This window comes from Pseudomyrmex gracilis, unplaced genomic scaffold, assembly GCF_002006095.1.
Source record: "Pseudomyrmex gracilis isolate BER0280 unplaced genomic scaffold, ASM200609v1 scaffold_7, whole genome shotgun sequence".
In the NCBI taxonomy this organism is placed as follows: domain Eukaryota; kingdom Metazoa; phylum Arthropoda; class Insecta; order Hymenoptera; family Formicidae; genus Pseudomyrmex; species Pseudomyrmex gracilis.
Window position 1 is genome coordinate 1275911 of NW_018020591.1, and position 26421 is coordinate 1302331.

General features: G+C 34.1%; 6 protein-coding genes across 11 annotated transcripts; 5 read left to right on the forward strand and 1 right to left on the reverse strand.

Moving 5' to 3' along the window:
* Positions 1-215: 215 nt before the first annotated feature.
* On the forward strand, positions 216-8282 carry LOC109859098 (trafficking protein particle complex subunit 11). Of its 2 annotated transcripts, XR_002250670.1 has the most exons (22): positions 216-567; positions 670-839; positions 941-1129; positions 1203-1376; positions 1463-1630; positions 1789-1993; positions 2064-2234; positions 2318-2396; positions 2475-2529; positions 2625-2832; positions 2920-3122; positions 3205-3510; positions 3612-3817; positions 3965-4101; positions 4161-4373; positions 4463-4623; positions 4694-4916; positions 4992-5100; positions 5191-5277; positions 5351-5994; positions 6091-6205; positions 6383-8282. XR_002250670.1 is itself a non-coding variant. In XM_020437007.1 (20 exons), exons 1-20 carry the CDS (start codon positions 379-381, stop codon positions 5375-5377), a joined length of 3270 nt encoding a protein of 1089 aa, XP_020292596.1. In that variant the 5' UTR covers positions 216-378; the 3' UTR covers positions 5378-5475. The 2 variants fall into 2 exon arrangements, 1 of the variants encoding a protein (XP_020292596.1); XM_020437007.1 differs by lacking the exons at positions 6091-6205; positions 6383-8282 and having other exon boundaries at positions 5191-5267; positions 5351-5475.
* Positions 8283-8379: 97 nt separating this feature from the next.
* LOC109859102 (probable serine hydrolase) lies at positions 8380-12699 on the reverse strand. 5 transcript variants are annotated; one of them, XM_020437052.1, is made up of 6 exons: positions 12265-12699; positions 11433-11588; positions 11311-11367; positions 10006-10238; positions 9249-9593; positions 8380-9167 (listed from the first exon to the last, which is right to left on the reverse strand). In XM_020437052.1, the coding sequence occupies exons 2-6, from the start codon at positions 11512-11514 to the stop codon at positions 8913-8915; spliced, it is 972 nt and encodes a 323-aa protein (XP_020292641.1). In that variant the 5' UTR covers positions 11515-11588; positions 12265-12699; the 3' UTR covers positions 8380-8912. The 5 variants fall into 5 exon arrangements, with proteins under 5 accessions (XP_020292641.1, XP_020292623.1, XP_020292608.1 ...); XM_020437034.1 differs by lacking the exon at positions 10006-10238 and adding an exon at positions 10857-11092 and having other exon boundaries at positions 12448-12696; XM_020437019.1 differs by lacking the exon at positions 10006-10238 and adding an exon at positions 10857-11092 and having other exon boundaries at positions 12265-12696.
* Positions 12700-13032: 333 nt separating this feature from the next.
* On the forward strand, positions 13033-15388 carry LOC109859127 (aryl-hydrocarbon-interacting protein-like 1). The gene is made up of 7 exons (XM_020437066.1): positions 13033-13378; positions 13608-13698; positions 13777-13968; positions 14038-14206; positions 14380-14566; positions 14649-14791; positions 14876-15388. The coding sequence occupies exons 2-7, from the start codon at positions 13621-13623 to the stop codon at positions 15076-15078; spliced, it is 972 nt and encodes a 323-aa protein (XP_020292655.1). The 5' UTR covers positions 13033-13378; positions 13608-13620; the 3' UTR covers positions 15079-15388.
* Positions 15389-15511: 123 nt separating this feature from the next.
* On the forward strand, positions 15512-18019 carry LOC109859747 (protein pelota). Its single transcript, XM_020438287.1, has 10 exons — positions 15512-15676; positions 15989-16053; positions 16145-16237; positions 16321-16471; positions 16625-16741; positions 16808-16948; positions 17043-17265; positions 17353-17545; positions 17630-17736; positions 17827-18019. The coding sequence occupies exons 2-10, from the start codon at positions 16013-16015 to the stop codon at positions 17922-17924; spliced, it is 1164 nt and encodes a 387-aa protein (XP_020293876.1). The 5' UTR covers positions 15512-15676; positions 15989-16012; the 3' UTR covers positions 17925-18019.
* A 193-nt stretch (positions 18020-18212) lies between these two features.
* On the forward strand, positions 18213-19226 carry LOC109859568 (40S ribosomal protein S23). Its single transcript, XM_020437936.1, has 3 exons — positions 18213-18294; positions 18666-18825; positions 18910-19226. The coding sequence occupies exons 1-3, from the start codon at positions 18291-18293 to the stop codon at positions 19175-19177; spliced, it is 432 nt and encodes a 143-aa protein (XP_020293525.1). The 5' UTR covers positions 18213-18290; the 3' UTR covers positions 19178-19226.
* A 723-nt stretch (positions 19227-19949) lies between these two features.
* On the forward strand, positions 19950-22988 carry LOC109859527 (pescadillo homolog). Its single transcript, XM_020437872.1, has 8 exons — positions 19950-20074; positions 20325-20558; positions 20638-21145; positions 21247-21383; positions 21454-21713; positions 21809-21996; positions 22099-22313; positions 22405-22988. Exons 1-8 carry the CDS (start codon positions 20051-20053, stop codon positions 22660-22662), a joined length of 1824 nt encoding a protein of 607 aa, XP_020293461.1. The 5' UTR covers positions 19950-20050; the 3' UTR covers positions 22663-22988.
* Positions 22989-26421: the final 3433 nt, after the last annotated feature.

Consider the following 26421-nt stretch of genomic DNA (forward strand, 5'->3'; position numbering starts at 1 on the left):
TTAATTGAATTAGAAAATAAACTAAATGTAATATATATTGAACTAATGTAAATATAAATATAAAATATACACAGCAAAACATTGTGCGCATTGTCATTTGTAATTTGATTCAAAAGTTTAAAAAATAATTAATTCTCGATATCGCACTCGAGTCGCGCGACGGAGCTTCGATAATCGATATTTTCTGACCTTTCTAACCTCGCGCATTGTTGTTGTCCATTTCCTACTGTGACATCGCGTGCTATTTGTAACCCGAACTGTCAAATCATGTGAAGCGCATATATATATTTCGCCTATTACATTACGTGAAAAAAAAAAATTCACATTCGCTATTGTGTGCTTAATTATTCGTTGGTCTTTTTAGTGAAGTGCTAAATAATGTTTGAGTTGCCAGCAGAATTAACTGCTAAGCCATTAGCTCTGATAGGGCTGACAGGACTGGATGTCGCGAATCCAGTACATCGTTCTATCTGGGATGCATTTAGCAACAATCGTAGACTAGACTGTGCAGCTGTTCAATTTAAATTGCTCAGCTTGTCCCATGAATTTCCCACTGTTAAACCCAAGGTATAATTTTTATGTTTAATAATAGCAGCATTAGAACACATATTTGCAGAAATCGTTTGTTTCGATGTTTCATATTGCTTGTATTATTCTTTTACACTTTAGCGTAGCTCGTATGAATGGTATATTCCCAAAGGAATATTAAAAAGAAACTGGATGAACAAATATCTTAATGATATTCCTTCTGTAGTTGTTGTATTCTACGATTTGGACTGGAATGATCCTTTGTGGAATGAGAAGAAAATGGAATGTGCTTCCAGAGTGCAGTCCCTGAGGTAATAAGAAAACTATAATAGCATGTGTTTTGATCTTATTGTATCATCAATGCAACATGAAATTTTATAATTGATCAAATGAACATGTATGTTTTTTGTAGAGCTGCACTTGATGGAAGAAGTACAAAACTAGCTGTGGTATTGATACAGCGTGCTGTTCAACCGCTTCCTGGTTCTGAAGATGTAGTTGCAACCGAGCGTGCAACAGCACTATGCGGAGCTTGCGATTTGACAGCAAAATTATTATATGTTCTTCCACACGCTGATCATCTGTTAGGATATATATCCAGGTTCTTAGATTTATATTTTTGTTTGTTTGTTCTATTTTAGAGCAGATAAAATAGTATTCAATATCTGTTGCAGACTAGAGACGGCATTCTACGATTTGGCGCAAAACTTTTATTATCATGAATATAAGAACGTGAAGAGTCATCGCGATCAGCTCACTAAAAATGTTCATCAATATTTGTTTGTTCGTCATCAGTTTAAAATGGCATTCTTAAACGAACTTAAGCAAGATTTGCATCTTGCTCAAAAGTAAGATTAGAAATATTGTTTTTTTTTATAATAAAATTTATTTACATTTATTAATACATTTATTAATACATGAATATTTTACACAGGCATTATATGCAGGCTTATCATAATTTACTAGAAACAAGAATGACAGATACAAACGCGGTAGAAATAAAAACTGTTGCTGGGTTTATAAATTATAAGTTGTGCAGGATAATGTTTTGTTTGAATCTTCCAAAAGATGCTATTTCTCAATTTAGGCTCCATACAGAAAGGTACAAATATTTTTGTGTATAAAAAAAAAAAAATTTGTCTTGTAATGGCTTACCGTATTTTAACAATAATAACATCTTTTATTAGATTGAACAACACACAATTGAAAACTAGCAATTTAATAATAATTAACTCTGTCATTTTTTATACCTTTTATAAGATTCAAGTTAAAAACTGGTCCGAAGGAACTTATGTTTGAACACCACGCTTGGATGAGTAGCCAGTATTCCACATTTGCAGAATTATTTGACGAAGCTATTCGTCAGGGATTGCCCGCTGTTCAAACTCAACATCCTGGATACTATTTTCAATTAGCTGCCAATCACGCAGGTTTACGACAGTCCGCGTGCAAAGAACTCTGTCAAGTATGACTAGTTTTCTAAGAAATCTGTGTTATACTTTGAGTTGCGCTTACCCAACATATTTTATTTGTAGAATATAAATAGTTATCCAGATCCAGATCCGTTAGTGGGAGAAGAGAAACTTGAATTTTATGGACAACGGCCGTGGAGGCCCGGAAAATTAAGTGCGGAACCTGCAGATACAGCTAGAGAAGCTATTGGCATACAGGCTTTGCAATACAGAGAGAAAACAGTTAATCATTCCGTAAGACGAATATACATCTGCAGTTTTGGATAAAAGTAAATTACGATAACAAATAAATTGCTATAAACGTTACTTTTTTTTAGATGATCATTATTGGATTATTGGGAAACGCGATATCGCAATTCAAAGTGTACCGTTGCCCTAGAATGCGACGATTGTTAGGTATACAATATGCTTCCAAAAAAAAGTCTGAGTAGTTGTGACGTATTTATAAAATACATAAAATATTCTTTTTTACAGTTGTGCAAATGGCAGAGGAGTACTTCAATGCTCGGGATTACGGCAAGGTCCTCACGTAAGTTCAAAAATCAATTTTCTTGCGTTAAAACATGTACGTTGTGCAATAAAATGAAACTAACAACATGAAAACTGTGAACTTCGAATGATTAGATTATTGATGCACATGTTGTGGGAATATCATGGGGAACGATGGCCGGTCTTGCTCACGGACATCTTGAAGAACGCGTTGAGAGCCGCGTATCTGTCCACCAGCATTCAAGATTATCTCACTTTAGCTCTCGAAGCACTAGGACCTTCAACTACGTTTTCTGAGGAGCGACAAGCGTTTATTTACAATAATGTTACAAATATACTACAGGTTGAAAAAAAAAAAAACATTTTTATTTTATGTGTCGTGATCACTCTGTGTGTGCAAATAAAATATTGAACATTGCATTTAAAACAGAGAAAGCCACCGAATCCAGAGCCGGATTTGCCAGACGACGTTAAACATCTTGCGATGGAGAAGTGGATGTTGGAACTGAGCCGACCCGAGCCAAGTAGTTTTACAATCGATGACAATAACATGACATTCGTCGAGCTTAAAGCGCGGTTTTTGCAGCGAACGTATGCGGTAAACACACCGGTGACGGTGGAAGTTATTGTAAGGTAGTCACATGAAAATCTTCTTTATATTTACAAAGAAAGACATTTCTTCAAAGCTCACAAACTGTATCTTCTTTTATTGTAGAAACTGTTACTGCGGCATCATTGAATTTTCTAACGTGTTAATAACGATCAGTGGTCCGGGATACAATGCCGAGATTCCAGTTAGTAATGCTCAACAATCCGATCTGATCTTTCAAGCAAAAGAAACAAAGAAGTTTTACTTTAAATTTAGGGCGCCTCATCAGAACGACGGTGTAGAAATTCGCGTCAGCACGGTCTCGTTGCAAATAGGTGATAAGGCGCGTTGCTGCATCATATTGAGATTCTCAGCGATGGGTAGAGAAACGAGTTTGTTAGATCGTTTATATCCTGAAATACAGCATCTTCGGTATGTTTATGAAGAACAGTTTTTAAAACGTGTATTAACTGTTGTGAAAAAAAAAAAAAAAAGAGTGAGAGGCTTGAAGTTTTTATTTGTGTTATTATCAGTGGAGGCGAGTTTGAGGCAATAAGACCATTAATTCACGCGGAAATCAAGCAGGAAGAATCAAGTTTAAATATAAACACAGAATCTAATAATCCCGCGCTCTTAGGAGAGTGGCTGCCCATCACAATATCTTTATCAGCCACCGAGAATGTTAATGCAATTTGTTTACATGTGATACTCGTGTCTGACGGTAGTAACGATCAATCGAGTATGTTTTTTGTGAATAATTGATTTTTGTTTTTTTATAAAGTTTTTTTTATAATTTTTTATTTTACACTTTTGTAGCTTAATATTATTCGTTCTATGAAACAATCATGAACAATTATGAAATTGTCTTATAAAAAATATATTTCAGCTGAATTAAGCATAAACATGTTGAATAAGGAATCGAAAGTATCGATTCTTGTTGGTGACATGTCAAAGGGCTCCTCGGCCAAACACACTGTTTACATTAGAGCACATAAAATAGGCGACAGAAATATCGTAATAAAGGTACGCATATATCAAACATGTTATCTCTGCGCAAATTATTTATCGCAATTGTGTTGCAGGCGGATTATTCCAGAACCGAACAAATCAGAGGAAGCAAAGAATTGACGTATACGTTAGCAGTTAAAAAACCGTTCGAAGTCGCGACGCAATTTTACACCACGTTGTTCGAGCCGCTGACAAAAGGATTTGTTAACGAACCCTTCATCATTATGCCTCATATCACATGTGTTTCTCCGTGGCCCATAAACATTCTAAGCACAACTATAGAATTGGTGAGTTTTATTTTTCACAATTAACTGAAAATAAATTATTATCTAGGAAAGTTTTACATGTTACAATGAACTTTTGTTCGAAACATCAGGCAGATTCCATTGAAAGAGAGAACAGTTCCGACAATCAGTCCATTTTAACGGGTATTACATTATGCGACGGCGAGACAGGGACTGACGCTTATTGTTTGATTCCAAAAACAGGCGGCGAGCAGCCTATGAGTACCGGAGTGTATACTATTAGATGGAAAAGGTACGAAAATTGCTGGTAAAAAAATTTGATTCATATAAATCGCGCCTGTAATTTTCCTCTCCTTTCACAGAGCAAACGATGAATCCGCATTAGAGACCAGTAGCAGTGTGACTTTAGCTCCTTTGCTGGTCGAGAACACGGTGATCGGATTGGAAGCCAAAATGCCAGCGCACGGATGGGTTCGCACACCATTTTGTATATCGTACTTTATAAAGAATCATTCCGATTATCTCATCACTCTACGCCTGGCTATGGAAGGCAGCGACGCTTTTATGTTTGCCGGACAAAAGCAAGTATGTGACAATTTATATTCATATTGTATAAAATATATATAATATATAATTTTTCTATTCCTTATGTGTTTGCAGATTGATATTTACGTATTGCCCAGAAACGTTCGAAAGATCGACTGGGTTTTACGACCGTTGGTGGCCGGTTTTGTTGCGCTTCCAACTCTATCGTTAACTGCACCTGCAGGTAAATAACGTCTACTGCGTAATTTAAGAATGTTTAATATATTTTGTGCTGATTGTTTTTTTTTTGTAATACATTGTCTAAAACACACAGATGAAGAACACAAGCTGGGCAAGGGACGATTGTCAGAGGTGGTCGAGCGTTCGTTGCCGAGTCACATATACATACTGGTAAGTGAAGGTACGAGTGAATCGAATATTTTAATGGAGCTTACACACACACACACATAATAAACTATGTGACTTTTTTGTAGCCAAAATCGCAGTCGTTAGAAGAATAAGCAAAATAATTGGAATTGATTTTTGTAAAGAAAAGAACGTTATGTATCTTCTCCCATCAAAAACTGTATTATACAAGATTTAAGCATAAATTTTTTGCACGAATATTTGTAGGAGTCGTGAATGTATCATATTCATTAGAAAATTGTGAGTATAGATTTATTAAGAAAATATATAATTTATTTTTAAACTGTTCCCTATTTCTCATGTGTATAAAGAGAATTTAGAAGAAAATATTCTAATACTGTACAAAACGCGGTGTTTAAATTTTTAACCTCTCGATCCTCATTAGGCCGAGTCTACAATGGTGTCACGATCATTGCAGATCCGACCTTACCTTGTGCGTTACCGTCACTTTGGGTTACCGTAGAAACCAATTTACTCTACACCGGTAAACGTGTGAACTTTTTCCTTTTTCGTAAAATTTATATTTCTTTTGTATTAAAAAGTAATTTCAATCAACACAAAAAATCGTAAAACAAATTTGGTCGTTAGTGTATATTGCACTGTCAATTGTATGGTAGACTTATTGCAAAATGGCAAAGAGTGGCAACATTGGAACTGTTTTCGACGAGTACCTGCAAAAAGAACAGCAATTCGAACAAGAAGTAACAGAACGGTATTTGTTGAGAAATTTAACATTACACGCTAATATAAATATTGTTAATACAAAAACAATTATTCCCAAGCAACATTATTATTCTCTATTTTACAGTAATAAATTACGTAATGAAATTCGCAATAGGAATCATGTTAACGTTTCCGATTCATCATCACGTCTTCCTATAAATTTGGAAAAATCTCGCATTCGCAATCAAGCTCTTCTAAAGGTTTGCTACATACTTCTTTAAGTAGAAAGACAAAGAAAAATGTAAAAAATATTCGTAGAGAGCGACAATAAGAGAAAAACGAAAATAATTTATCTAAATAACGTGTGAGAATTCAAAAAGTACTTCATTGACTCAGTGGTTTAAAAACTACTTACATGTTGATTTTCGCAACAACAGGATTTGGAGATGTCTAGAGCACGTCTGAGAACTTACGCATCTTACACACCTACCGACGCGGAATTGCAACAAATCTCGTTGGCCTATCAGAGTTATCTTCAGAGAAAGATCCGAAGCGCGGAATCTTGATGAGATCACAGTATTTTCACGTTATCGATTATATATATATATATATATATACATATATTTGACCGACGATCGTTGATTGATCAACCTGATAACTCGAGCCGAACGAACAAACTTCGAAAATAAAAAGTTTGTTGATCGTTGGGATCGATGAATCGGGTTGATTATTATATTTGCGTGTCTCTTTTGCCGCAACAGCCTCACGTCCACGCGCGTCAAACGAAACGAGAACAAACTTGTGTGCAAATATCGCAAAGACAAATTTTTGATTTCACGAGATATTCTTATCTCGCACACTTTTATTTACGCACTTCCAAACGGGCTCGAATTATTTTCAAGAACAGTCGTTATATTTTTCATAAAGCAACGGCTGATAAAATGTAATTGTATAACAAATCGATTGTAACTGTCACTATGTGAATATGCATATAACAAGAAAAGCGCATCATCGATGTAGCAATATTGTGTATCAAAAAATAATGTCAACGTGTAATCTCTCTCTACTGTAAATGAACGTACACTCGCAGTTGACTACTTGCTTTCTTGCGGAGTATCAACTACACAAACAGAAATCTAACGAAGCTAATTTACACGCTAATCTACCTAGCTCAAAGGTCTCGGGAACTGATTACAATCGCAAATGTGTTATTTTTTTCTTAAAAACGCACACGACGGTCTAAACTTACCGTATGATTGAATTTTGATGCACGCTTTTTTTTTATATTCGGCATCGTCTAAGGAAGCTTCTTGCGGAATTATGCGCAAAGAGACACGCGCGTAAAGATGTGTCAAGGCAAGTGGCGCGAGGTGCTGTCTACCTGTGTGTCCATGTATGCCATATTCATATTCATTTTCTGTGACCGCACTATTATCGCCGATAATTACTGGCGCGCATAACATGCACACACGATAGGACGCGGCCACGTATTCAGAAGTCACCTGATAAGAAGTCCAGGCCAATAATTCGCGCCGGGAACTCGCAATTTTTATTTTACACCTTTCTGTCTCTTGCGCAAAATGCGTTAATATGACTTCACTCTTGAACTTCGTGGATTATTTTTTTTTTCTTTTTGCCTCTTCGACCAACTGTTACAATTCGCGACGAGATTGATTTTATGATTCTCGGGAAGAGCCGATTGTCGAGTAGCTTCACGAATTTTTCAAAATTGTACAATTTACGCAAAAAACTACGCGACGCGTCCTTGTTCTATTGTTCTACTTACCTTTTGCATGCGTAAAAAATATAACAACAAAAAATATTAATAAGTAAACTACTTGTAATTATAGTTCTGCACACGGCAATAAATTTAGAAATACTGAGAGATACGCAAAGTGAGATGTGACAAATGCGTTTTCAACGTTTAATCTTGTACGTGGCACGTAACTATCAGCAGCTGAATAAACGAATTAACGTTGTGACTCTTTTGACCATTGCCAATACTCGCGGCCATCTGTATCAACAGCCTCAATATCTCGAGGATATACCGTTTTCTTTCGCAGTTTGGTCAAAGACCCCGCGCAACGGTTCCACACGGATGTATATATTCAAAAAAAATAATCCTCGCGAAATTTTCGAGTACATTACTTTCCGACACTTTACGCAGCACAATAAAAAGCATTATATGGCGTATTAAATTTATCTATCTGGAACGTCGCAGATCACGTTTCTAAACCAATAAAATCCGTTTTATGAAATTCATAAAAAACAAAAAAAGAAAATATTGCGCTTCACAGCGCTTATCGTTCGCCTGATTGCATAAGTATAAACCGGTATAAGTTGCATCTGATCGCTCGGCCGTCGAGCATTAATGCATTATCGCTACCGCAGGTGTCTACTAAACACAACAGACAATATGTCATTGTGACGTGTCTGTAGAAGCAAAATAATTTATTTTCTATCAATTCTTTTCTTTTTTTATAAGACGAACTATACAAAACAACTCAATTTAGTTACAGTGTAAAAGCATAATTAAACGTTCGGAAAAGCGCATTTTATGACGTATAACAAAAACATTTTACGGAAGTATCATAATTTATCTTTTATCACAGCAGTTTCTTGTTGTTGTTACACTGAAGCACCTTGATTTTACATACAACACAGCAGAAGATTTATTAACTGACTTTAATATGTTTCTAATCTACTATATTATTGTAACTTTAAAATTTATTCGCAAATCAATAAATTTTTATTTTGTTCATGACATTTTAAAGTTATGTACAATAAAACTACATATGTACAATAAAACTACATATGCACTTCAATGTATTTTCCAATTTAAATTTTCACTTAAAAGTACTTGCCCGGGTACTTTTAGCTTAGATTTTAGATTGTTCGTCAAAACATCTACTTTTAAGTAACAATATATTATTTTATAAATAACATTTCATTCTAATAATCAAATTATTAAAAATTATTTAAAAAATTAATAATTATAGGTGCTATCTTGTCAGGTTTGTTCAAATGTACGTGATGCGTACCCTCTACTTCGTGATATTCAAATTTTCTAGACGACTGTCTTATAACGTCCAATACTTTTTGATAATTTTCAGGCTGATCAAATTTCATTCCAGGAACGGCACGAATGTTGAGATAAGCGCATTTTATCTGAGATGCATAGGCGAGCACTAAATCCATGGAGATCATGCCCAAAAGAGCAACCTGTGTAAAAATAATACGAACAAATTTTGTATGTGTCATATCAACGCTATTATTAAATTCGCGGCGAAAAAATGTCTTTACCTTCAACCTTACATCACGGGAAAAGCAAAATGTGCCGTTTTCGTGCGGTTGCATACCACGCTTCATTAATATTTTCGCTCCCTCCCTCGTGATACCACCTTGATATGCATTTTCCACAATATCAATCATTTTGTCGTATTCGTAGGTTGGCATGTTTTCCATAGTTAACGTCTCGTATTTCAGAAATCTATCGATATATTCGCCAGTATTCGAAGCGATTGTTTTAACGTCTCGTACACTCGGACTAACGATGTCCAGACTTATGAGACATTCAACTTCATCCGGATAGGATGCGGCATACAAGAAGCCTATAGCACCGCCCAGTGAATGCCCGAGCAATTTTACCTATTTTCATAGTAAAATTAGTAATTCTACAGTAAAAAATAAATTCACATTATCTTAATACATTATCTTAAATATATGCGAGATGTGTGTGTATCTTAAATATGTGCAAGATGTGTGTGTATTTTAAATATGTAATTCTTTTGCACATATTGTTTTCATAACATATATATCACAACATATTCACAATTCATGCATAATCTCACACATATGAAATTGCTCATTGTCATGCATTATAAGTGAGTGAAAATACTGAATAATTTTTTTTTAGTGTAAACAAGGGTGACTGTTAGATACGAACATCAAAAAACTTGTGAACATTGTGTTATCGTGTAGTGTTAATAATTCAAAACTCTTTTTTTTTTAAGTGCAAAACAAAGAGAATAAATAAATATTTTTCTAAAAATTCGCTAACCTTCTCCCATTTGAAATATTTAACAATTCTACGAAGAAATATGACATTGTCCCAATAGACATAATAGAATTGACCCTTTAGATAATGGGAAGATAAACCGTGCCCAGGTAAATCCAAACAAAGAACAGAGATATTGGGCAGCAACGGCATTAATTTATCAAAACTTCCTGAATTATCTTGACGACCATGTAGTGCCACTATCGGTTGACAGTCTCTAGGACCCCACCATTTGCCTGCATGGAAGGAGTCTCACTATTATTTCTTTTGCTCTATTTTTTAATTTACAATCAATTTTGCTCTTAACAATTAAACAAAAATCGATGTATAGTTTCTCATCCAAAAGTTTGAAAAATGCAACAAAGTTGTAGCTGAGTTAAGCTTCTTTGCTCATTATATATGGAAACCCAATAAGAAAACCTTCTGCAGTTATACAACGATATTTAACAGTATATCTTAAGTAATGTCATGGTTACATTATTATACTATTATTTTAATAAATAGGTTTTTTACTGCAATAAGTTACATATCAAGTGTACATGTGTAACAGTCAACCTCCTTCAACATGGTTTAGTAATACTTGATTGTTAATACGATGATCATAGAAAAACTTGAATATATTGTGATAAATATGGAAGACTATGTGTAATTCAAGTCATAATATAAATCATGTTTGAATCTACTGATATGATCAGTAGATTTATATATAAAAGGTGTTCCATACTTATCAAGTTAAAATGCATACTTATTTTTTTATAAAGCAAAGCATGTGTGTCTTTTTCATTTTTTTTTGTTACTTAAGTAAAAAACAATTTTTGAAAATCGTTGTATAACATTATAACTCCTTGGCTAACCTTGTTCCACTTGTAATATTTAACAATTCTACGCAGTGTCACAATCCCATCCCAAAACATATAGTAGTATTGGCCTTTTGGTAGATGAGAAGAAAAACCATGACCAGGCAGATCTATGCATAGCACAGATATATCTGATGGCAACAATTGCACAAAATTGTCAAAAGTTCCTGCATTATCCTGCCAGCCATGTATTGCTATTATAGGTTGCTTATCTTCTGGTCCCCACCATTTTCCTAAATTTAACCGCATATTTTGAATTTAAAATAAAATTTATACAATATAAACTTCAAATTTATATGTAAGAGTCTTTTAAAAAAGTAAAACCTGCAATTTGTATAAATAATTTTGTTACGAATATACAACAAAACAAAATCTGTTGTATTTCCAAACTTACTTCTATGTTCCAATTCTCAATTTAAGACAAGATAAAAAAAGATGATATAATTCTTACCACTAATGTGACCACAATCTCCCATAACAGGTATCTTAATCTCTTTGACATCTGCATCTATGAAAAAAATATATAAGTTATTTATTATTCATATAATGTACAAAAAATAGTTTTTGAAATACCTGTCAAGAAAGGTTGAAAGCCCTGACTTTTGAATCCATTTGACACATCTGCAGTTCTTTTTTGTGGTAAAGTATCCTCCATTTCAATCACAGCAGTTTTTTCTTTCCTTCCGCAATTAATAAATATTTATATCTACCTTTTAGAGTAGGTTTCGACTGTGGAGAGAAATAAATCCTCAGATAACAAAATACTTAGAAAATAGAACGATTGGATTGTACTCAGATATTAAAGAATTATATATTTAACAAAAATATGTATCAAAATTTCATTCTTTTGCATATATCAGAAATACTATAAATTTTCTGTTGACTATAAATTTTCTTTTATTTTTCTTATTGCAGTATATCAAATTTTTATTTACAATATTTACGTTGCACGTTTCTTTTAATACAAATAGAACGCTGAGAAAGCAAAACGCCGATCATACCGTTAGAGATTTGGTGATAAAAATGTAACGTTAAGTCTGTGACAAGGTTAGGAGAGAAACAGAAGAGAGCTCTACATGTATTTGGTCTAGGTTTTACTCAAAATATTTATTCACTATAAATTATTTATTCTTTCCCTTATTGTTCGTGCAGTTTTTGAATTTGAAACTTTTATTTTAATTGCAATTTGTTTCAATCTGATTATTCACAGGTTTTGTGCATAGTCACGGAAGAGCACACATGGAATTTAATCGCCAATCATGTGTGTTGTAATGAGAAGATTTATGTCAAATGCACGATAAGGTTTCGAGTTTTTATGTACATGTATATCGGCAAATCGAATAAAATTTGTGTGAAAACGAACGATGTTTACGCAAAACCAAATCAATAATAGTGTCTAACTCACATATCTTAATTTCGGAACCAGTTGCGCAATCTACCTATTTGCACCTTCGTCTCGCTCTTTTTTACTTTCAAAAATTTGCAGTTACGGTGTTATTGCGTGTAGCGTTATTTTTCAATAATATAGTGAACATAAAAGAGAATTAAAAACAAAAACGTATAAAATGTATCACTCGATTAAGTATACCCGTTCGATTGATGATCGCTAAATCGATTTCAACAGTACTACTCTGCTATCATCGATGATCAATATCAAAGTTAAGACTTCGAAAGTCAATGCCTTAGTTTTGTCTTTGTCATATTTTATCATTAAATCATGACGACAACATTTAAGCATATTTATATATCCGATGCTAAGATATAAATAATTTACGTCACATATACTATAGATTTCTGGTGTTGACAGTGATTATTGAAAGTATTGTAGTCACAGTTGCATATAAAAAAAATTTTAATCGTAAGCAAATGAAGTAATCACAAGTGTAAAGGCCGAAGCACAGACTTTTGCATAATGCATAACGCATAAAGCCCGTTCTACATTGATCGCAAGCGCAAACGCAAGGTATAGATCTCGTAGAATTGACCAATCACGCTGGTCAATTGGCTGATTTCATCAATACGATTAGTCAATTCTACCAGACCTGTTCCTTGCGTTTGCGCTTGCGATCAATGTAGAACAGGCTTTATGCATTATGCAAAAGTCTGTGCTTCGGCCTTTAGCACGGTGTAAGACCTATCTTACACCGTGGCCTTTAGCTTGTATTAGCTAGAATGCTAGACTACGATTGATTTATATTATAATATTAATATTTGATCGAAAGTAATAGAATAACTTATAAATTAACTTGATAATTAATATTACTAAATAATTAATTATTAATTAATTATCAAATGACAGATTAAACATCTTTTTTACATCTGTTCTGAGTTGAAATGAATGATTTTTTCTAATAAAAAATTCATATAAATCTTCTTTATTGACTTAATGGTTTATTGGTTTATTAGTCTTGTCTTGTTCAATAGATAAGGATGACATCTGCTACAAAATGATAAGCAAGTATATTACTTGTTTAAATAAAGACGAGCATTTTAAGATCGGAATATAGTGGCAAGTCTGTGTAAGTCAAATACAAAATACAACAATATAAACAAAGCAACAATGTTAGTAACGTGTTTTAGATAAAATATAAAATATATTTTTTCAAATTAGAAAATATTGTTTAGAGACCAGAATAAACGATGAGGTTATGCAAATTTGTTTCTTTTTGTTGCTTGTATTGTGAGTTTTAAAATTATTGAAATATTGAACAATGTTATAATATTAATTTACTATTTTTTTATCTATAGATATGCTGCTGTCATGAATGATAAGGAATATATAGAGAAGACTGTTCTTCATGCGGGAACAAAACCCATCAATTTTGTGCCAGGAACAAAGGTATGTATATTTTATTTAACTTTTATACTTATGTGCTTTTATGCATTGTTCTACAAATTCCTCATTAACCCTTTGCAGGTTTTATTTCACTTTCGAACTACAAAATGTGATTCAGACAAGACAGTGATAGACGACAGTAGGACAATGAAAAATCTAATGGGACTTCCAATGGAACTTGTGTTAGGAAAGAAGTTCAAGCTTGAAGTGTGGGAAGCAATTGTACAAAAAATGGCATTGAATGAAGTCGCTCGTTTTAAAGTCGATAAAAGCGTATGTTCATAGATTCATAACATGATACAGTATATATTTTATATTCTTATAAAATGTATTTTATTTTAGCTAGTAACTGCATATCCTTTTTTCTCGAAGACATTAAGAGAAGCTGGGAAATTGCAATCACAAAAGCGCAATCATCATTGTTGCGGTGTTACACTTCAAAATGAGGGCATTGGTTATGATGACCTGAATGAACTGATAAAATATCCTCAAGATTTGGAATTTACAATAGGTACGCAATTGTAAGATATAATATCAATTATTTTCTCAAAAGTTTTTGAATTGTAGTTTTATTAATTTTCTACATTTATTGTTTTTCTTTTTAGAAGCAAAATTTGTTTTATCGAATACAAACTATTACGTGAAATAACCGAACTAATAGATTATTTTAATTTTCTTTTATAGAACTGATCAATGTACTATTTCCAAATGAATATGAGAAAGAATCATGGCAGATGACAGAAGATGAGAAACTTGAAAACATTCCACATCTGAAGGAGAAGGGAAATGTCTTGTTCAGAGAAAAGAAATATGATAATGCATGTGAAGTATATGCACAGGCTATTGGAATGTTGGAGCAACTGATGCTAGCGTAAGTTTTTTTAAATTCAAGCAGAAGTAATATGACATACATTACTATAAATGACAATCTTCTCATTCAATAAATTTTTTAGAGAAAAGCCAAATGATGAGGAATGGTTATCTTTAAACCGAATGAAGATACCATTACTTTTGAACTATGCACAATGTAAGCTTATAAATAAAGAATTTTATTCGGTTATTGAACACTGTACAACAGTGTTAAAAACAGAACCAGGTGTGTGATTAAGGAATCAGATTGTAAAATGCACTATATCATAAGAGAAGCTCAAACTTCGGTTTGAACATTTTTCATTTTCAGACAATGTGAAAGCTCTTTATCGACGAGGTAAAGCGTACATTGGGGTGTGGGACGAAGAAAATGCTATCAGAGACTTAAGAAAGGCTGCTGAAATTGATCCTTCTTTACGCAATACCATTGAAAAGGAGTTACAAGTATTTGCAACTTCTATTAAAGAAAAGGACAGTGTACAAAAGGAAAAATTGTCGAAAATGTTTAAATAAGGTCGTAATATTTTGAAATTATTTTAAAATTGTAATACAATCCTTAAGCACTTGTGTTGCATTAATTTATCTTTATAATTTTTTTCTCGTACTTTTTAAATACTTATTTTTATACCGAAAAGTGAGAAACAGAGGCTGGCCTCATCTCGCATATATGTTTGTAACTTTCTGCAATATACACAAGTATTTAAAGATTAACTCTTGTATGTACCAAAATATGTGTGATTTATAGAAAGTCTGCCTTATATACATGGATGTGTTTATATTTGTGACTTGGCATTGTTGATCCAATATATTTATATTTATTGTTTGTTGTATGTATTGTTATTTACGCGTATATATATATGTATATAAAAGAGGAAAATAAAAATTTAAATATAACACTCAAAGCGCCACCTGTAGGAGATGATTTAGAGGTTATCTACCAATCGCGTTTTACGAACAAAATCGTCGATCGAAAAGCGACGACGAGAAGAGGTAACATGAGTAACATGCAGTTTGACACATATGGAATAATTCGTCGTGCAACACGTCAACGAAAAGTAAAACGTGAATTAGATAATGTTTATAGGAAAATAACTGTGCAATAAATGTAAAGGTAAATTATAACATTACTCCGGCTCTTTTCAGTCTCGTAAAAATTCTACAGTCATGAGAATAACCTGTACGAATTTTCATGTTTCTTTTTGAATACATAGAGCTGCGGACACGTGTTTAAGAGATTAGAAAAGAGTGAGATAATTTTTTTTTTTGTAAAATAACTTTCTTTTACAATAATTGGATTAATTATATGAACTCACAATATGTATGACAATATGTATACATTTGGATATTGACCAATAATATGCAATATATATATGTATATAGGGAAGTATTTTTTTATATGCATATGTTTTGTTTTGTATTTTAGATAAGACAAAACATACTTTTCAAAATGAAGCTAGTATACAGAAATGTAGATAAAGATGGGAAGGGGTAAGAATATATTTTATGTAATATATATATATATATATATATGTTACATATCTTTATCTCAAAATCTAATTAATAACAACAATCTTTCAAGGAGTGTAGCTCTTGTCCCTGAAAACACAGAGGACGTGTGGCACGCCTACAATCTCATAAGCGAAGGAGACTTCGTAAGTTGTTCTACTATTAGGTACGTTTAAATTTTATTTATGTGATTTAATCTTTTATGCTTTGATGTTTTCTATAACAATGTTACCTTTTTACATTCAATAGAAAAGTGCAAATGGAATCTGCAACCGGCAGTTCCAACAGTTACAGAGTTAGGACTACTCTTACTATATGTGTAGAAAATATCGATTTTGATACGCAAGCATGTGTTCTAAGACTTAAAGGTAGAAATGTGGAAGAGAATAAGTATGTCAAGGTAATACTTGGTTATTAAAAAAAAAAAAAAAAAAAAACATTAAGAGTGAATCTAAAATTAATATAACTTTAACTCTCTGCTGCTACAGTGTATCAAAAGTATAGCAAAAGATCCGTTTTAATTCATTATTATTGATTTTTGCTTCTGATACAGATGGGAGCATATCATACACTTGATGTCGAACAGAATCGAAAATTTACCATCAACAAAGTTAACGGATGGGATTCTATTTCTCTGGAGAGAGTCGACACCGCATGCGATGTTGCACAGGTGAGAAACAAAGTTTTCAAACGATGAAATTACATAATTTACCAAAACTTTCTTTTTCCGTTTCAGAACGCCGACGTGGCTGCTGCAATTATGCAAGAAGGTATAGCGCACATTTGTTTAATAACTTCAAATATGACAATAGTTCGTACAAAAATCGATCAGGTCATACCGAGAAAAAGAAAAGGAAATGTTTCCCAGCACGAAAAGGTTTTGTATTGTCAAGTCACATAATGAGAGAATATTTTTGGATGTGTGTAAAACATGTATGGACTAACAATTTTAATTGAACAATTATATTTAGGGATTGGCGCGATTTTACGAGAGCATTATGCAAGGCATATTGAGACACGTCAATTTCGATCTAGTGAAATGCATTATCCTCGCCAGTCCTGGTTTTGTGAAAGATCAGTTCATGGATTACATGATACAACAAGCTATTAAATCTGATAATAAAGTCATCATAGAGAATAAAAGTAAATTTCTGCTAGTTCATGCTAGTTCGGGTTTCAAACATTCGTTGAAAGGTAACATGTGCATCTGTGAAACATACATAAAAACAAATGTGTTTTCATATTATTATTATTTTTTTTTAAATCATTTTTTTGCAACAGAAGTCCTGGCCGATCCTGCTGTAATCTCGCGAATTTCTGAGACGAAAGCGGCGGGAGAAGTAAGGGCTCTGGAAGTATTTTATACTACATTACAGACGGATCCCGCTCGTGCATTTTACGGCAAGAAACATGTTCAGAAAGCCTGTGCTGCTCAAGCAGTGGAAACTCTGCTTATATCGGACAAATTATTCAGGTGATTTTTTTTTTATCACTTTATTATTTATTTCAATATTATTTTTTTTCAATTAATTTTTTTCTTTACTCATTGTTTCCTCAGATGCCAAGACATAGCGCTAAGAAAGGAATACGTTGAAATAGTTGAAAGTGTTAAAGACTCTGGCGGTGATGTCAAAATATTTTCGAGTCTACACGTGTCGGGCGAACGTAAGTCGCGTGTGATAAAAAAAAAATACTATAATACAGGTCTCTACAAAACAATTTCGCCGATAAATCAGAAATATATTGTGTTTTCAGAATTAGATCAATTAACTGGAATAGCGGCTTTGTTACGTTTTCCTATGCCGGAACTGGAAGACGAGAGCGATGAGGATAGCGATTCGGAAGAAGAATAGGAAAAATAACTACTGAAACGATTTTGTATATATATCCTGTGCTACGCGCAATCAAAACAATCATTGATAATAAAACAAAAAATGACATTTGTATTTATTTCGCAAACGCGTACATGGTTATATTAATATGTATATTTGTAGCTTATGTACTTTGTGTATAAGATAATTTTAAATATATTTTCTGTGCTGTGTTACCGATATGTGGCAATGTGGATAATTGTTATATCTACGGAGACTAACTTAGGTGGCGTTGTCACAGAGAACTTGCGCGACCTGCGCCATGTCAATGTGTATTTCTGCACATGTGCGACTGACTCCAACTCCAAGCCACGGATCTCTTTCCGGTTAACACGGACACGAGGCAAAATGGGTACGTAAAAGTTTTTTCGATATACTCGCGGTTTTACAAAGATCACCACAAAATATTGTAAGTTTTTTAAACGCAGACATTTTGTCAATATATTGTACTAATTTTCTGCGCTACTCATATTCCATAAAACAAATATATCTTGTGTTTCTTGATTTGGTGTTTTACATTGTCGTTTAGGTTAAGTATTATGAGTTTTGTGTTTTTTCACTTTGTATTTGATTTCTTTGACATGTTTCTCTCATACAAGCATGTTTAATATCTTGTATATTTAAAGATTCTAAATGCAGATAAAAAAGTTAGACACAAGTGTTTTTTGAAAAAAAATTAAATCAAAGTCACAATTTAGACATTCAAATGTTTTTGTATGTCAGGTAAACCACGAGGCCTTCGCACAGCGAGAAAACATGTGAATCATAGGCGTGAGCAGCGTTGGAATGACAAGGATTACAAAAAGGCACATTTAGGAACAAGATGGAAGGCTAATCCTTTTGGTGGTGCCTCTCACGCCAAAGGAATTGTTTTAGAAAAAGTGTAAGATTAAAATTCATACAATCTATTTCGCACATGCCGGTTGTGTATTATGTAAAAAAATTAATAAAATGATTTTATTTGTAGTGGAGTAGAGGCTAAACAGCCAAATTCTGCTATTCGTAAGTGTGTCAGGGTACAGCTGATTAAAAATGGAAAGAAGATCACGGCGTTTGTCCCAAGAGACGGTTGTCTCAACAACATCGAGGAGAACGACGAAGTTCTAGTGGCAGGTTTTGGTAGGAAGGGTCACGCCGTAGGTGATATTCCCGGTGTGCGTTTCAAAGTTGTAAAGGTTGCAAACGTTTCTCTTCTTGCTCTTTACAAAGAGAAGAAAGAACGACCAAGATCGTAAATTTGTACATTTCCAGACGTATTAATACAAAATATGTAAAACTATAAAATTTTGGTTTTATTCCCATTTTGTTATCCAATGCAATTTTCGTTTGAAATAAGTATCCTGATTACATGTAGCAATATGAAATTGCAATTGTATTCCTATATTAAAAAAGGCATTTGGACCGAGAAGTGCGCGTTTGGAGTCGAATATCTAGCACCTTGTTGCCTCTTTTCCGCGTTGCCGATTGGTGGGTTGGTTGATCGAGTCAAATCGAATCGGTAATATCGAGAGAATAAATACTAAAAGCGATTTTGAAACAGAGTTCGTCGTATATGTAGAGAAAATTAAAAACGTAACTAAAGTCACGTGACAGGAAAGAGTAGAAAAACAACACGTGATTATTTAAAGTAACGAGATTGTACTTTATAGTATATATAACATTAAATAATATATATTCTACATATAATTTATTAAAGATTTTAAGATTTTATATTTAAAAAATTTTACCTTATAAAAGATCATCTACGGCTCTTAAAGGGTCGTCTACAATGGAGAGTTTTAGACCGTAACAGTAAGAAATTGACAAATCACAGACAAAGTACAGAAGAATAATCGATTGTGATTTGTCAACACTCTTTAAGAGCCGTTTACAATGGAGAGTTGTAGGCCGTAACAGTAAGAAATTGACAAATCACAATCGATTATTCTTCTGTACTTTGTCTGTGATTGGTCAATTTCTTACTATTGCGGCCTACAACTCTCCATTGTAGACGGCTCTTTACACAGCTCGAGATTTGTTTCACAAATCTGGTGGTGACGAAAACACACGTGGATTCGTGTTTTGTGATTTTTTAATAATTTTGTACGACAAAATATAAAGATATTACAATGGTTGTGAGAGGTAAAAAGAAGGTAAGTCTTGTATCTTTACATATTTGTACTTACCATAATAAATCTTATTCTTAAATAGATCAGAGGTTATGTTAAGATTAAACTTTCATAAAATATTTGATATAATAATATATAATATTGACTCGGCAATAAAATAATTGATTATACACTTGTATTAAATGTATTTTATTTACAATAATTGTTTAGAATAATGACATAAATTGCGATAAAAATATGCTCAAATATTTATTTATTTTTTTCGACTTTGCAGTACGAGACTGGTGAGGGAGCACAATTTATCTCAAGGAGAGCTGCTCTTAGGAAATTACAGTTAACACTAAATGATTTTCGTAAGCTATGTATCTTAAAAGGTATATATCCAAGGGAACCACGTAATCGTAAAAGAGCGCAGAAGGGTGAACCTGGCATCAAGATCTTGTATCATAAAAAGGATATTCAATTTTTGATGCACGAACCTATAATATGGAAACTAAGAGATTACAGGGTACAGTAATTTTTATTGTGAACAAGTGTTCATATGTGTATTTTATATGTGTATACTTTACAAATTTATATATTTTTAGATATTCAATAGAAAAATTGGTCGAGCAAAGGCGATGAAAGATTTTGCCAAAGTAAAGAGATATTTGAGCAATCATCCTACATTGACGCTCGATCACATTGTCAAAGAACGTTATCCAACATTCATAGATGCATTACGTGACTTGGATGATTGTTTGACTCTCTGCTTCTTGTTTAGCACATTTCCGTCATTGCCGCACATTCCGCGAGATCAGTCGTTATTGTGTAGAAGGCTGACGATTGAATTTCTCCACGCTGTTATTGCAGCAAAAGCGTTGCGCAAAGTATTTGTATCCATTAAAGGATATTACTATCAGGCGGAAATAAAGGGGCAAACAATAACGTGGATAGTTCCACATCACTTCGGTTTTGAGCCTCAAGCAAAGAACGAGGTCGATTTTAAAATAATGTCTACGTTTGTTGAATTTTATATCGTAATGCTCGGTTTTGTAAACTTTAGATTGTATCACACTTTGAATTTACATTATCCTCCCAAGCTGCCCAGTACTGGTTAGTAACTTTTTTAGTGATAATTTACATTTATTTTACTATCTTAATATTATTTTTAAAAGATGGAAATATGTTTTACTACAACAATTAAACATGTACAGAAAATATCGACAAAATACTGGTTGACGAAGAAGCGTACGTGTCGGAAAGAATAAGCGCATTGAATATATCGTTAATTAGTTTGGATCCTTCAGTATCAACGATGGAAGATGAAGTTGAAATAGATCATTTCTCAAACGTGAGTGTAATTATGCAGAAAAAATATATGAAAATTGATATTGTATATATACATTGTTTTTTTTTTTTAGGAAACAGATCCAACGAAGGCGGAAGCTGCTCGAGTAGAAGCTGAAAAATTACGAAAACTGAAAAACTTGTTTAAGGGTATAAAAGTTTTTGTTAACAGAGAAGTTCCGAGAGAACCGTTAGTATTTATTATACGATGCTTTGGCGGAGAAGTGTCCTGGGACAAGATGCTTTTTGTTGGCGCCACTTTCGATGAAAACGACGAAACAATAACTCATCAAATTGTAGATAGACCGAGCATGGATAAGCAATATATATCGAGGTATTTATATCTTATGTCAAATTTATATTTTATTAATTTAATAATAGGTTTTAGAGGAATTAACATATACAATTTGTTTTTTTTTTTTTTTGTAGATATTACGTACAGCCGCAGTGGATTTTCGATAGTGTAAACGCGAGAGAATTATTACCCATAGAAACGTACTTAATGGGTGCTATACTTCCTCCGCATTTGTCACCATTTACAGAAAATCGAAAAGATCAAACTTACATTCCTCCAGAAGAACGCGCTCTCATGGATTCTGATTATAAGTTGAACTACAGTAAGACTCTCTGTTTCCTCTTTTTTATTTTTTTATCACACTATTATAACAAATATATCTAATTTACGCATACATGTATTTAATTTTTAACTGGCTTTTCAGACTCAGAGGAAGAAGAAGAAGAAAATGATGACGATAATAAAGAAGAAAACGCAAAAGATACCAAAAATGAAGAAGAAATGGAATTTGAGGACGATCTGAGTTCAGCAAGTGATGTGGAATTCGAGGAAGAGGAAGTCGAAGATGATGACAGTGACGAGAAAGTTCCTGAGAAAAAGGAGAAAAAAGATGATAAAGCACAGACCCGATTAGAACAGGTTTGATTCCGTTATTATAAGTTTTATTGTCTCTCTTGAAGTGATATGTAACAAGATATTGTGCTATATCGCAATGTTCATGAATTTGTAGAAGAAGAAGATGAAAGTACAGACGGGTCAAGAAACAAAGGAAGATCCATTGGAGAAGGCTAAACTGGAGAAACAAGAGTACCGCCTTAGGGAAAAAATGATCAAGAAAAAGCATCGAAAATTGTACAAGAGTATGATGATGGGACGGCAGGAAAGAGCTAAACAGATCTGGCTCTTGCGCAAGAAGAGACGTATTCACGACGCAAATGAAAAGGAAAAGCGAAAGGAGCAACGTAAGGCGAGAAAAAACGTGAAATAATGATTTATAAAATACAAGTATCTTTTATCCTTTTTCCCCCTTATTTTCCATACAATAAAGATAAGAAATGTTATTTACAAAATATATATTCCGTCTTTATACGCATCAGTATGCTATACACGTTTACTCGCATTAAGTTCAATTTGTACAGGCGAACGTCATCTTTTATTCTCTTTTATTTAGATTACATATGTAATGTAATTATATATATGTCGGTTTTTTTTTAAATAACTTAATTAGAAGTTATGCGAAAGATATGCAGAGCTGTCGATGAGATTGCTGTTCAATCGACGTGTGAATACAGTTATGTATAATGTCAGACGCCAGTAGAGATTTTTATTTAATCCTCCCACCGGAAGCCTACGCGCTTAATCGATCTTTGTCTTTTCCAGCGAAGGACTCTGAAGGCCAATATGCCCACGCGTCTAGGCCCACGCTAAACTTTCTACATGCATGACTTTTGATCGCGACTATCATTAACATTTTACAATAGAGTTTTAGAGAGAAATAGAGTAATTAAATTATCTATTTATATATATATAATTATATTAAATTTGTTTTGCTAAAAATTGTTTAACAGCATTGATAGTGAAATTTTAATATTACAATAAGACTCGTAAGCAATTGTACGATGTATTTATTTATACAATGTATATATTTAATATAATCCAGAAATTACATTTATTTCTCTCTGATATAATCTACGGCTCTACAATAACTCTACAGGTTTCGCTGGTTCACAGAAACGTCGAACGTTGATCTTGAGAAATCTTTCGAAACGAGCGCTGCCTGTAATAGGTCACTTTTGTCTTATTAGGTCGTCGATACCGGCGTATACCTGCGGATCGTCCCTGCGACTTTCGCTAGGCGAACTAGTATCGAAGGACATAGTCATTTGATAGCGGATACATTATTGCCAGTGCATCCGGCCACTTCGCGTACCAACCGCGCATCACCTTGAATCGAGCCTCCGGTGCAGCGCGAGTGGGATGCAACTGGAACGTGTTTCTGGATCTGCATTTCTACATAACGAATTCTCTCGTTTGCTTTTATTAACGAGACGAGAAAATGCAATTTTCGAAGCAAGATCATTTACAAAGATTTTATTATGTATTGGATCAATAATTTAAATATGACATATTTACTTTAATTCTAATCACAGAAAATTAATATTAATCTAAGCGTTAATTTAATATTAAATTAGTTAATGTTAGATCTTCTCGATTTTATATTTTATTTTGTTTTTGTTACGAGTGTAAAGAAATATCATTGTGACGCGAGTTATATTTAGCTCGCGAAAGTAAAGATCGGATTCACCGTTGCTACGTATCATTGCGATTTTCGCCGCGCGCTCTCAACAATGTAACTTCGGCTTCAGATTCCAGACACGTTTTCTCTTTATACGACCTCCCGTTGCCTGCAGCGTCTTTAATCGCTTCAAAAGTCTCGCGTGCCAAAGTCCTTTTGAATTTGTTTCTAATACTTTCTTTGTGTTGAGCCGAGTTCTCATCGAGGAAATAACCGAGTAACAAAAGTTCTTTAAAAAATTGCACAAAAAATATTTTCAAAAAATTATATTCAATAATCTAATCTTTATATCTTTTGCGACTTTCTATATTTGCTCTTCTTCCTTTTGACGCGGGAAAAAAATGAGCAATAGGATGACGAACTCTTGTTTCATTTTGTAGTCAATCAACTTCGGCGCGTCATCTGCATTCCCGCGACGTAATAAATTACGTCGTCGGCAGGCGCTTTAGATGGAAATACCTGCGAGAAAGAAAACGTCGCGGATCGGTCGCGCATTGATTTCTTCGGTTATTTGCAGTGGTGACTGAACCGATGTTAGCCGTCGCGACGACGAGGGACGGGAAAACGAGTCGCGGCATGTGTGTGTGTGTGTGTGTGTGTGTGTTTGTGTGTCCACATACACACACGCGCGCACATACGTGACACGTATACATACGTCGAGTGGTACATTCGGCGCTTACGTCATTCTTGCTATTCCTGTTTCAGCCCATCCTCGTCGCACATCCTGAAAACGGTTGTCCTTAGGAACCTGCGAGCGAGAACCTTACAAGCACCCTAATCGATTCTCCTGTCTCGACTTCGAGAGATGCTTTCTCGAGTGTGACCTCGACGATGTTCTGTCGTCTGTTATTCGCAAATCCCTTCGGCGCCTCTCAGCATCGCTCAGATACATCAACGTGTTCTCTTTTTTTCACATGAGAAATCGCGAATAAAATTCAAGTATTCTATTCAGTTTTATTTAGATAGAGATTTAATTATTGAAACATTAATGATTGAAACGGCTTTTACATGGTTCTTGGTTTAATTTTTATGTTTTATTTACTTCAATTGCTCGATGCGTTGTATTTTGCAATGATTTCGCATCTCTATTTTTGACTTTTGTTAAAGATAAAAACATCGATTCCCCGATCGTGAACATACTTTTTACGATACTCGGTCGCAAAATTCATGCGTTTTCACGCGGTATGTGCTCCTCTGAGGTGCGTTTATTAAGGTCGTCACTGACGCCTGCACGGAGGATTTCGAGCGTTTTCTGCGAAAAGAAAATAATACCGACGCTCGATTTGGTGTGAAATGCGATGGCGTGCGCGTGGGACGCGCACGGACATCAACTGCCCACGTAGCCGGCCATAATACATCGACTTGCGAAACGCCGGTCTCTCTCGAAAACCCTGGGCTCCCGCGAAACTATCAAGTTCGGAGAAAGCGCCATTCGTGCAATTTTCTGGCATTCCGCGCCGAAACGTTTTACGAGCAATTTTTTCGTCGAAAGAATACATTTTTTTTTTTATACTGAAATTCCGAGAAGATCAAAAACAAAATTTAAAATTTAAAAAGTTTCAATTTTCTAGAAAGAAAAAAATGAGTCATAGAAAATGATGTGTAATTTGTTTGCTTTTTGCGAGACTTTATGCGCAAGAAGATTCGCGCTACTTGAAGTAAGAATGTAAGCGAGGAAGTCTCGTGCCGAGAGGAGAATGAAAATTAAGAAGAGTTGTAAAACGGGTGCTCGCCGTGGAGGATAAGCGAATAATTACGCAAGCGGAGGGTAATCACGAGATAGAGTCGTTAATGCGCAGCGCGGCGAATAATAAGGTGTATTGAAAACCGAAAGTAAAGTGGCTTCCGTTGTTGTGCTTCCGTCACGCGGCCGTAGCTCGGCAACTAAAGAGATCCGTTGCTGTAATGTAATCCGTCGCGTCCGTGTACCTTCGGTCGTTGATTCCAAGCTGCAAATAAATCGATGCGGTAATGAATGCGCACATTTTTTTTAACATGAAATCTTAGTCAACCTTAGTCTCCCGTAAAGAATTCTCATTAAAAAAAAACTTTGGTTTATTTTTTTTCCTCTAATAAAACAGTCTGGTGTACACAACGGTACATCGAAAAATAAAACGATAAAATGATAAGAGAACGTTTAAATCGACATTATGAGCGAATTTATGTTGCTGATTTACTCAATGATTTCAGCGACGTCAATGAACACGCGTTGAAGTCTCTGAGTGATCTCAACGCCTGTGAGAGATAAAAATGTTGTCGCTCGCGTACGTGATCTCTTGACGTGCGTGATGTCATCGTTGTTTTCAAGCATTACCGCACATTGACAAAAAGATATTTAATTTTGCTAGGCGCCGGTCATTAGTTTGATTTCAGTGTACAAGATAAGGAGGAACTATTATTTTTTAATAATAATAATTTTCAAGGGTTTCTGTTTTTTGTTCGCATTTTTCT